At 37.0% G+C, this 12,985-nt stretch overlaps 1 protein-coding gene across 2 annotated transcripts in view; it reads right to left on the bottom strand.

Moving 5' to 3' along the window:
• The window catches only part of Msh4 (mutS homolog 4), a 76,333-nt gene that overhangs the window by 61,350 nt on the left and 1,998 nt on the right, over nt 1-12,985 (bottom strand). For both annotated transcript variants that reach the window (XM_070007310.1, XM_070007309.1), the window contains exon 2: nt 10,310-10,492. In XM_070007310.1, coding sequence (XP_069863411.1) covers nt 10,310-10,492 — 183 coding nt within the window. The remainder of the gene's footprint in view (nt 1-10,309; nt 10,493-12,985) is intronic.

The following is a 12,985-nucleotide window of genomic DNA, read 5'->3' as shown; positions in this document are numbered from 1 at the left end:
TTAGAGTGCTAGGCTTGAGCTGAAAAGCTGAGGGACAGCGCTCAGGCCCAGAGTTCAGGCCCCACAACTGACCAAAAAAAAAAAAGCTAGGTACTATCTGTAATCCTGTCTTCTCAGGAACCTGAAATCTGAGAATCATGGTTCCAAGTCAGCCCAGCCAGGAAAGAAAGTCTTATCTCCAATTATCCATCAAAAAGCCAGAAGTAGAGCTATGGCTCAAGTGGTAGAGTGTTAGCTTTGAACAGAAAATTCAGCCATATAAACATATTTAATGTTGTTATTTAAAGCAACAGTCTAGTCATAAAAATTTTAAGATACAACAGTGGTTTGGATGTGAAATGTGCCACAAAGATTCATATGCTAAAACCTTGGTTCCCAGCAGGTGGCGATATAGAGGGGTGATTGGATCACAAGGACACTACTAAGAGTTCTTAGCTGAATAGGTTATTAGAAAGTGGGCCCAGGTAAAGAATGTAGCTCCTTACGGAAATACACTGAAGGGCATATTTTATACCCCACCCTTTGCTCTCTTTCTGCCTCTCGACCACCATGAGGTTAGCAGCTTTGCTATGCCTTTCTGTAATAACATTTTCCTTTACCATCAGCCTAAAGCCATGTGCACAAGTGACTGGATCCAAAATAAATCTTCCTCCTTTAAGTTGATTTACTTCTGGTATTTTGCCATAGTAATAAAAAATAATTAATACCAATACCTTAGCAACAAAATGAACAAAAACATGTAAAACTTCTATGTAGAAAATTATAAAAGTTCACAGAAAAACATTAAATAAGTTAAGAGATGTGCCATGTACACGGCTATAAGGACTTAATATTTCAGTTCTCCCTAGAAGAATCTATTGATTCAATATAAATATAATTACTATCAAAAATCTCAATCTGTATTTGGTGACCCAAAATGTATATGGTACAGAAAGGAATCAAAAAGAAACAAGACTATTCTATCATTCCAATTTTAGTATATATGCTGCCAAAGCAAGCACAGCAAGACTCTTCTAAAGAAGAATAAACCAGTTATGGTGACTCATGCCTCTAATTCCAGCACTCAAGACGGTGAATGAGGCAGGAGAATTGAGTCCAAGGCCAACCAAGTCTACATACTGAATTTGAAGCCAGCCTGGACTACCTGGGCTACATATCAAATACTCCAAAAAAGGGTAGGGGGCGGGAGAGAAGAACCCAGACATTAAGCAGGGACACACCTACTTCTGCAAAGTACAAGAATACACAGGCACTAATTTACTACTCCTAGGACTTTAAGCCACTGTTCTCCACTTCTACTCTAGTCTGGACGCTTACTCCCAAACTCTGACAAAAGACATGACCACCACAGCAAACAACAGAAAGCAGTCACTGTTGCATTTAACCAACATTCACCACATCCTCAAAGCCTAATCCCAGACACCATCCAGAAAAAGATGCTAATCTTAACGAAGTATTTCAATTAGCATAGTAAATGATCCATACCCCTTGATCAACATAACCATAAGACCCTCCTTCAATTCTCTCCAATTGCTGAAGTCTAATATTGAGACTTTCTGTTCAAGAAATATAAGCTGTGGCCCAACAAAATTATAGGTAATTGTAGTACCCAAAGAGCAGCTCATCCTGAAGAGAAGGCTCAATCTGTGATCTTTGTGAATAATTGAACCTAGCTATCTGTTCCACCTCAAATCAGAGCAAAGAGCAACCCAACTACCTAGAGAAAGAACCTAAAAACAAGCTTTCATTGCATAAGTGCATTACCAGCTGGCCTATCCTAAGCCATAGGCTAAAATAAACAGTAAAGGTCTATTCTTGGCAAAAGTAAAAAGGTTTTTTTATATCCACAATGCGCAAACGGCAGTGTAATGTCACAAGTAGTATCAAGAGCTAAGAAATCACAATAACTCCAAAAGAAACTAACAGAGTGCTAAAATAACCTCCAAAGGGATATCTATTAAGCATCAGAAAAAATAATTCAGAATAATTGCCTTTAGAAAGTTAACTCCAAAAATACCTCAGAATAATAATCTTTACAAAGTTTAGTTAACTCCAAGAATACATGGAGAAAAAAATTAATGAAATTTGAAAACAATACAGGGAAAAATGAGTGCATTGACAAAGAGAAACAATTTAAAAGGAAGTGTAAGAGATAAGAAGTGTAAGAGATAAGGAAGAAGGTAACTGAACTTAAAACTTTTGATAGAAATATTCAATCGCTGAATAACTAAAGAAAGAATCAATGTGTCTGAAGAAAATGCATATGAAATCATCCAATTAAAGGAGAAGAAAAGAGAATGCTAAAAACCTACAGGAAATATGGGAAACCATCAGGAAACTGACTTAGACACAGTAGGAATTTAAAGATTAAAATATCCAAAAAGTATATTTTAAAAAACATTGGATGGACTATACCAAATACAGGAATCATAGAGATCACCAATTAAATACAATCCAAAGAGGACTTCATGGTAAAATTAATAATTGAACTATAAAGAGCAAAGAAAAATTCTAAAAATAGCAAGAGTTAAAATGTGTGTCATATACACAAAAATCAAAGACAACTGGACTTCTCTGTAGATACCTTTAAGGCCAAGGAAGATTGGGGTTATATATTTAAGATGAAAAGAAAAATGCCAACCAAAAATATAGTACTCCACAGACAAAAGCAGATTAATGATAATGGTATAAAATTTATACAATAGAAAATTTAGAAAATTTAGAAAACATCGATGAAAGAAGCTGAAGTGAATTAAAATAAATAGAAAGTTATTCACAGATTGGACAAATCTGTATTAACTATCCATACGAACTAAAGTGATGTACAGGTCCAAAGAAAGCACTATTAAAGTTCCAATGTCATTGCTCACAGAATTAGAAAAGAAAATACTAAAACTTTACAGAACTAAAAAGTCACTGAAACATTTCTCAATCTTGAGCAAAGAAGGCATCACACTTCCTAATTTCAAAATACATTATAAAATTATAGTAACTAGTACAACGTGATGTTGATATAAAAACAGACACACTGACCTATGGAACAGAATAGAGAAACTATAACTAAATCCATTCACTTATAGCCAATTGAGTTTATGAAGGTGCTAATAACATAAAACTTGGAAAGGGCAGTCTCTTCAGTAAATAATGCTGAACAATTTGCTTTTTCCCTTCCCCTCCACAAATTATACCAACATCAAATACAATGAAAACAGGGGTTATACCATGGACCCACTGCACCAAGATGTTATGTTGAAAATGAACTAGACATCTTTGGCGTGAGGGAGCGGGGGAGAATGGTGAAGGGGGCGGTGGGGGGGGGGAGATGGGAAGTGATGGTAAGGGGAAACAAATGAGGAGGCAACAATGCTTGATAAGAAATGCACTCACTACCTTGCCCATGTAATTGTAACCCCTCTATACGGTATTTTCACAATAAAAAAAAATAATGCTAAAGAAAAATACACTTCAACAAGCAGAATAAAAATATCTCATCTTTATCTGTACACAAAAATCAACCTGAAAGGGACTGAAAAGATCAGAAACTATAGAACTATTAGCAAAAACATAAAGGAAATACTACATGGCATTCATCTGCAAAGAAACAGATGGATCTAGATCTGAACTATACTAAGTGAAGGAAACCCAGCCCAGACAGATATAAGGCACATGTTTTCTCTTATATGTGGATCTTAGAAATAAAATATAAACAAACTTTCACATAAAACACATACTGGATTATTTGCATATATGCATGATTAAGCTGACTGAAGGATGGTCTGTGCAGGAGTGAAATTCCATGGTTTCACTACTTTAAACAATTAACAGACAGTTTAACAAAATGAATATCAGGAAGCTGAACCATGTTTTGAAATGGGAGGGGGTAAATGGTGGTACCAGATGAATGGAAACAGAATTATGGACCAATATAGTCATAACACTCAAAGTAAGTATGTGAGAAAGGAAGTAGGAAATGATGTGACTGGTGGGGGAAGGAAGAGGTGAGGGAGACAATGATTGAAGGGGTGATGTAATCAAGATACACATAATGGACATGTTTAATTGTAACCCCTATGTACTAGTTGGAGATGAAAAAATTCTACATAATACTATTTTGGGTAAAGACTTTGGATACCCAACAATAGCACCAACAGACAAAAGGAATTACATCACACGAAAAAGCTGTACATCGAAGAAAACATAATAAAACACAACGTACAAAAGGGAAATAACATTTCTGAATTATACATCCAACAAGGGACTAATAACCATTGTACATGAGGACCTAAAACAACTCAAAATTTATTTTAAATGTATTTTAATAAATTAATTTGACTAGATATTTCTCAAAATAAGACACATAAATGGTTAATGGATAAGTGTTCAATGTTATTACATAACAAATCAAAACCACAAAAACTACTGGAAAGGATGTAACAAAAGGAGGAATTTTGTGCTTATTAGTAGAAATATAAATTAACATGCCTCAAAATGAAAATGCCTCAAAAAAAGTAGAACTACAATAAAATCCAGCAATCTTGACAGTGTGTATGATAAGAAAAAAAAAAACAGTATATCAAAAAGATATATTGCCGCTGGGCACTGGTGGATCAAGCCTGTAATGCTAGCTACTCAGGAGGCTGATATCTGAGGATCGCGGTTCAAAGCCATTCATACTGGGCAGGAAAGTCCATGAGACTCTATCTCCAATTAACCACCAGAAAACTGGAAATGGCACTGTGGCTCAAGTGGTAGAACACTCACCTTGAGCTGAAGAGCTCAGAGACAGCACCCAGGCCCAGAGTCCAAGCCCCATGACTGACATAAAAAAAAAAATGTATTGCCATAGTTATTGGAGCAGTAATCTCAATAGCTAAGAAATGAAATCAGCTCAATGATTCCAATATCACACTCATCCCCAAACCAGGCAAAGAACCAATCAAAAAAGAGAATTACAGAACAATTTCCTTGATGAACATAGATGCAAAGATCCTTAACAAAATTCTAGCTAACAGAATACAGAAACACCTAAAAAAAAATTATACACTACGACCAGGTAGGCTTCATCCCGGAAATGCAGGAATGGTTTAACATATGTAAATCAATAAATGTTATCCAACACATCAACAGAGCCAAGGTCAAGAATCATATGATTATCTCCACAGATGCAGAAAAGGGTTTTGATAAAATACAACATTCATTCATGTTAAAAAGCTCTGGAGAAAATAGGAATAGAAGGAACATTCCTTAAAACAATAAAAGCCATATACGACAGACCTATAGCCGATATTATACTTAATGGGGGAAAACTACAACCAATTCTCCTAAAATCAGGAACAAGGCAAGGATGCACCCTGTCTCCACTCCTCTTCAATATGGTCCGGGAACCCTTAGTCAGGGCAATAAGGCAAGAAAAAGACATTAAAGGGATCCGCATAGGGAAAGAAGAAGTCAAACTATCCTTTTTTGCAGAGGACATGATACTATACCTTCATGATCCCAAAAACTCCATCCCCAAACTCTTAGAAATTATAAATCACTTCGGCAAAGTAGTAGGATACAAAATCAACCCACAAAAATCAGTCACCTTCCTGTACACTGACAATGTACAAGCAGAGAGGGAAATAAAGGAAGCTACCCCATTCACAATAACCTCCCCCAAAATAAAATATTTAGGAATTAACCTAACCAAAGATGTAAAAGAATTAGTTAATGAAAACTATAAACAGTTAAAGAAATTACAGAAGACACTAGGAAATGGAAAGACCTTCCATACTCTTGGATAGGCAGACTTAATACAGTGAAAATGGCAATACTGACAAAATTAATATACAAATTCAATGCAATTCCTATTAAAATCCCAATGACGTACATTTCTGAAATACAGAAAACAGTCCAAAAATTCATATGGAACAACAAAAGACCTAGAATAGCCAAAACAATTTTAGGGAAAAAAAGACAACATGGGAGGGATCTCGATGCTGAACTTCAAACTCTACTATAGAGTCATAATAACAAAGACAGCATGGTTCTGGCACAAAAACAGACCTGAAGACAAAAGGAATAGAATAGAAGATCCAGAAATAAAACCACATACCTACAGTCAACTGATAATTGACAAAGGAGCCAAAAACATACAGTGGAAGAAACACAGCCTCTTCAACCACTGGTGCTGGGAAAACTGGACAGCCACATGCAGAAGACTAAAAGTGGACCCCAGCCTATCACCATGCACCAACCTCAACTCAAAATGGTTTAAAGACCTTAACATCAAACCTGAATCTCTGAAACTACTGCAGGACAGAGTAGGAGAGACACTTGAGCTTATAGGCACAGGAAGGAACTTCCTGAACAGAGTCCCATGGTTACAACAAATTGAAGAGAAACTTGACAAATATGACTACCTTAAAATAAAAAGTTTCTGCACAGCTAAAGCTATAGCAAGTAAGCTAGAAAGACACCCAACTAATTGGGAAAAAATATTTACCAGCAGTATATCATACAAGGGGTTAATATTCCAGTATATACAGGGAACTCAAGAAACTAATCCCTTCCAAACCTAATAAACCAATTACTAAATGGGCAAGGGAACTAAAGAGAAACTTCTCAGAAGAAGAGATAAAAATGGCAAAGAAACACATGAGGAAATGTTCACCATCCCTGGTGGTGAAGGAAATGCAAATAAAGACAACCCTGAGATACCACCTTACCCCAGTCAGAATGGCCAACATCCTGAAGTCTGCCAATAACAAATGCTGGAGGGGATGCAGAGAAAAAGGAACCCTATTACACTGCTGGTGGGAATGTACACTTATACAACCACTTTGGAAAGCAGTCTGGAGGGTCCTCAGAAAGCTAAATATTGACCTCCCTTATGACCCAGTCATACCACTTCTAGGCATCTATCTGAACAACAGGAACCATTTTACAAGGACACATGCACCTCCATGTTTATTGCAGCACTGTTCACAATAGCCAGGATATGGAAACAACCCAGATGCCCCACCACAGATGAATGGATCCAAAAATTGTGGTATCTATACACAATGGAATATTATGCAGCCATTAGAAATGACAAAATAATGGCATTTGCAGGGAAATGGATGAGCTAGAAGAAATCATGTTGAGCGAGGTAAGCCAGGTGCAAAGAGACAAATGGCACATGGTCTCCCTGATAAGTTGATGTTAAATCCAAAATGTTAGGTGCTATGACAAAATTAACAAGACTTAAGAAACAAAGGATTTCTACTCATGTGGTCTAATCACTACTAAATAACCCCCATGCTGCTGATCACGTGTATGGTATATATGTGCACACCAGAGGGAAACTAGGAGGATGACACAGAACTAGAGGGAATCAGGGGAAAACATACAACAGCAGGACCCATCAACTGCACTGGACATTGAACTAAGCAACTCAAGTGATGGGAGGGAGGGAACAAGTGGGAAAGAGGGAACAGCTGATGCTATGCAAAACAAAAGAAATGTACATATCACCCAATATGGAAGAAATTACTGTATTGCAAAGCTCATAGAACTCATAAATGTTATAGACAATGATAGATAATTTCTCCTATGAAAGTTAGAATGTGTTTGTGACTTTAACTAAGCTTCACTATCCCACAATACTGTGAAATTAGGGGAATTATGTAACTTAATCACAATAAAAAATTTGAATTAAAAAAATAAATAAAAAAAAGAAATCAGGTCAAGTGTACATCAATTGATGAATAGATAAAGAAATCATGGTACATATACACAATGGGATACTATTCAGCCATAAAAACAATAAAAAGTCTGTCACTTATGATAATATGTTACTGGAGTAACATTCTACTAAACTGAAATAAGTCAGGTACAAAAGGAAAAACATTTCATAACCTTACTTATATATACAAACTAAAAATTTATTTCATAAAAGTTAAAGAGTAGAATGGTCATCAGACACTAGAGAGAACAGGGCAGAGAAGATAGGAAGGCAATGTATATGCTGTTACAATTAGTAGAAGGAGGAGAAATATGAGAGGAGAAGAAAGTGTTTTATGGAAAGTAAGGATGAGAGGATTGTCCTACTAGATACCAAGAATAATTATAAAACTAAAAGTGCTATGACTTTGCAACAAAGATATATAAATGATCTACAGCTGGATATAGAAACAAACATATATATAACATATATATATATATATATATATATATATATATATATATATATATATATATATATGAAGTGGGAGAGGGGCTGGGAAGGTGGCTCAGTGGTAGAGTGCTTGCCTTGCATGCATGAGGCCCTGGGTTTGAATTCCTTGGCACCACATAAGCAGAAAAAGCCAGAAGTGACGCTGTGGCTCAAGTGGAAGAGCACTAGCCTTGAGCTGAAGAGCTGAGGGAAATGCCCAGAGTTCAGGCCCTACTACCGACAAAAAAAAAAAACAGAAAGAGAAACATGAGGGGGGGAGTAACAATGTACTTATTGCCTTACTTATGTTACTGTAATCCCTCTGTATATCACCTTGACAATAAAAAATCATCAAATTATTCAGTAATGAGAATATATTTTTTAAAATGTTTAAAATAAAAAACTTAAAGCCAAGCACTGACGGCTCACACTTGTAATAGTAGTTACTCAGGAAGCTGAGATCTGAGAATAGTGATTGAAAGCCAATTCAAGCAGAAAATACCCTGAAACTCTGATATCCAATTAAGCACCAAAAAAATATGAAAGTGAAGCTGTGGCTCAAGTGGTAGAGTACTAGCCTTGAACAAAGAAGCTGAGGGGCTGGGAAGTTGACTCAGTGGTAGAGCGCTTGCCTTGCATGCCTGAGGCCCTGGGTTCGATTCCTCAGCACCACATAAGCAAAAAGAAAAAAGCCGGAAGTGGCGCTGTGGCTCAAGTGGTAGAGCGCTAGCCTTGAGCTGAAGAGCTGAGAGATAGAGCCCAGGCCCAGAGTTCAGGTCCCACAACTGGACCCCCCCCAAAAAAAAAACAAAAAAAAAAAACAAAGAAGCTCAGGGTCAGCACCCAGGCCTTATGGGTCAAGCCCCAGGACAGGCACAAAAAAATTAAACAATGTACAAAATATTTGAAAAATTGAGTTGACCATGCAAGTACATTAGTGTATTTCTGTAGTACCAGCACTGAGGAGGTTGAAGCAGTAGAACTGTGAGTTCCAGGACAGCCTAGGCAATTTAAGTGAGACCCTGTCTCAATACAAGAAAATAAAATTTTTAAAAAGATGGTGAGAGCATAGCTCTCATACTTTCATAGTACGTACAAAGCTCTGAGTTCAATCCTTAGTATCAGAGAGGAGTTAATATTAACCATATAATTAAGCAACCATTGCTTAATTGGTAATAAATTCTGGAAAATGTATCATTAGCCGAATGTATCACTATACAAACAGTATAGAGTGTGCATTTACAAACCTAGATAGTAAACCTATGTACACCTAGGCTATAACATACAGCCAATTGCTTCTAACCTGTACATGTTACATGTTACTGAGCTGAATATTGTAGGTCATTAAAACACAAAGGTCATTATTTGTACTGACCTTGTATTGCCTAATAGTAGTTTCATCATAATTTTAAAGTACTATTAGTCAATAGGAACTTTTCACCAAAAAAAAAAAAGTAAAGTAAAAAGCTGGCAGTGGAGTTGTGGCTCCAGTGGTAGACAGCCTTGACCAAAAAAAAAAAAAAACCAAAGTTCAAGAACAATGCCTAGGCCCTGAGTTCAAGCTCCAGGACCTACACATACATACATACAAAATAAATAAATAAAAAATAAAACAACCCAAACTTTCTCTTTCTCATGCTTTTCTTGTCAGATGATTAAAGTAAAGCAAGACTGAATTTATCAACAAACATTATTAAATATTTGAGCTAGGTGCCAGTGGCTCACACCTGTAATGCTAGCTATTCAGGTGGCTGAGATCTGAGGATCTTGGTTTGAAGCTAGCCAGGGCAGCAAAGTACCTGAGACTCTTATCTTCATTCAACTATAGAAAAAGCTGGAAGTAAAGCTTTGGCTAAAGTGGTAGAGTGCTAGCCTTGAGCAAAAGGAGCCCAGAGTTCAAGCCCTAGGACTGGTGGGGGTAAAACAAATGTGGAGCTTTATTAATCTAGCCCAAAATTATAATTATATATGAGTATATATATATATATATATGTATATATACATACATCTTTCAATCATTGATATCAGTGAAAGATAACACCAAATGAACTTAAGCACCCTAATTCATAATTTACAGTACAGGACTTTAAAATTTCAAAAGAACACCCAGGTTAATCTTTCAGTCATTTTTACCTGAGTGTCCTATTTGTGGTGTCCAATTTTTGTAACCTGATCTCTGAGGATTTCCAGCAGTCAATGGAGTTTTAATCACTTGTGGATAATTAGTGTCTTGTGCAGAAGATGAACTTGTACCAAAAGTAAAATTGGATGGAACTGTGTTGGCTGCATAGGATCTTTTGCTTCCCAAGTTTGACCCTAAATTTGAAAAATGTAAGCATTAAGGATTAGAATTATGCAACACCTATAATTTATTATGTTCACTTTATATAGAATTGTTCTTCCAATAATGATTTTCAAATACAGCACATTCAATAACTCAAAAATTTTTATTAAAATATGCTAACATTTTTCTAAAATATGCTCCTACAAACTCCCTGAGAGTCAGGCGCCGGTGGCTCACACCTGTAATCCTAGCTACTCAGGAGGCTGAGATCTGAGGATCACGGTTCAAAGCCAGCCCAGGCAGGAAAGACCATGAGACTCCTATCTCCAATAAACCACTAGAAAACCGGAAGTGGTGCTGTAGCTCAAGTGGTAGAAAGCTTGCCTTGAGCTGAAGAGCTGAGGGATAGCACCCAAGCCTGGAGTTCAAGTCCCACGGAAAATAAAAACAACTTGCTGAGATTACTCTTGCTAAAAAAAAAGTCATGTTACTTTCTAATATTCAAATATATAATCTATGCTTAATTTTTTTGGGGGGTCCAGTCGTGGGGCCTGAACTCTGGGCCTGGGCGCTGTCCCTCAGCTCTTCAGCTCAAGGCTAGCACTCTACCACTTGAGCCACAGCGCCACTTCCGGCTTTTTTTCTTTTTTCTTATGTGGTGCTGAGGAATCGAACCCAGGGCCTCAGGCATGCAAGGCAAGCGCTCTACCACTGAGCCACCTTCCCAACCCTCTATGCTTAATTTTTACAGTAATTACTAGGTCTGTTTTCCTCTACTCCTCATTGAAAATCTTCTCCCATACAAATTGTATAAAAATAGCTCTCTTGGCTTCAGTTCTTGATATATTATCTATTTCATTGCTTTCATCAAATTTGAAATAATGTACATAAATAACCTAGCACAGTGTCCTGGCCCATGGAAGTTCTTGGGGGGGGGGGGGGAATTAAGGCTCTATTCTTTTTCCTTTGTGTGTGTGTGTGTGTGTGTGTGTGTGTGTGTGTGTGTGTGTGAGACAATTCTGTATCTTATTTCTCCTCCAAGCTACTTGTAGTTTACACTGTCTAATTCCATTTTATCTATCATTTTATTTTTGTTTTATAACAATGTAGTCCAGATTGTCCTTAAACTCAAAATCCTTTTTTGCCTTCTGGGTACTAGAATTACAAGAGTTTACCACCATGCAGAGCCTTATTCTGTCTTCTTATCCATATTACAAACCTTCTCTCACAAAACAAAATTTTCTCTGGCAATATCATCTGTTCTCTTGGTTTCTATTCACATCTATTTCCTAGCAACTCTCAAATCTCCATTAAGTCTTCATGATTCAATCTTCTTTTTTTCTTTCTTTCTTTTTTTTTGCCAGTCCTGGGACTTGAGCTCTGGGCCTGGGTGCTGTCCCTCAGCTCTTCAGCTCAAGGCTAGCACTCTACCATTTGAGCCACAGCAGCACTTCCGGCTTTTTCTGTTTATGTGGTGCTGAGGAATCGAACCCAGGGTTTTATGAAGGCAAGGCAAGCACTATACCACTGAGCCATCCTCCAGCCTGATTCAATCTTCTTAACTTCTGTATGTAAGACAAGGATTGATTTTTAATAAAGAACTTTTTAATAAAAGCACAGATCATTAACATCTTAGGGTCTGTGGTCCACAAATCACTGCCACTTTTACTCAATTCTGACAGTATAGTGGGAATGCAACCATAGATGAATGAATGAGCCTGGCTACATTGTAATAAAACTTTCTAGGGCAAGATGGAACAGCTGACACTCAGCAAAAGAAAAGAAATGTACATGTCACCCCATTTGGAAAAAATACTTTTATTGTTAAAGTTGGTAGAGTTCATAAACTTTGTAGATTAAGATAATGATGAATTGCATTGTGAAGGTTAAAATGTGTTTGTGACTTTACCTAAGTATCACTATGCCACAATACCATGGAATTTATGTAATTATGTAATCTCAAAAAAGAAATATTTGGAGAAATAAAATAATGTTATGAGGGCTGGGAAGGTGGCTCAGTGGTAGAGCGCTTGCCTTGCATGCCTGAGACCCTGGGTTCAATTACTCAGCACCACATAAGCAAAAAAGAAAAAAGCTGGAAGTGGGGCTATGGCTCAAATGGTAGAGTGCTAGCCTTGAGCTGAAGAGCTGAGGGACAGCGCCCAGGCCCAGAGTTCAGGCCCCACGACCGGATCCCCCCCCCACAAAAATAATGTTATGAAGAAATATAAAAACTTTCTAGGTACTGAAAAATGAATTTCACATAATTTTCATGTCACAATTTAACATTTAAAATTTTTTTCAACACTTCAAAATGCACAAATCAGCTGGGCATTAGTGGCTCATACCTGTAATCCTAGCCACTGGGGAAGCTGAGAATGGGAGACTTGTGATTAGAGGATAGTCCACTTAGAATTATTAAAACCCCATTCTCAACTATAGTTAGGTACAGTGATGCACCCAGCTCAGATTTGTTTTATACATTCTAAGATTCTCTATTCATGACACAATTTAACTGTACTCCA

Source organism: Dipodomys merriami, unplaced genomic scaffold, assembly GCF_024711535.1.
Source record: "Dipodomys merriami isolate MVZ:Mamm:240054 unplaced genomic scaffold, mDipMer1.0.p SCAF_7, whole genome shotgun sequence".
NCBI classification, from domain to species: domain Eukaryota; kingdom Metazoa; phylum Chordata; class Mammalia; order Rodentia; family Heteromyidae; genus Dipodomys; species Dipodomys merriami.
The sequence above is the reverse complement of the archived record's forward strand: the minus strand, read 5'-3'. Positions and strand labels throughout refer to the sequence as shown.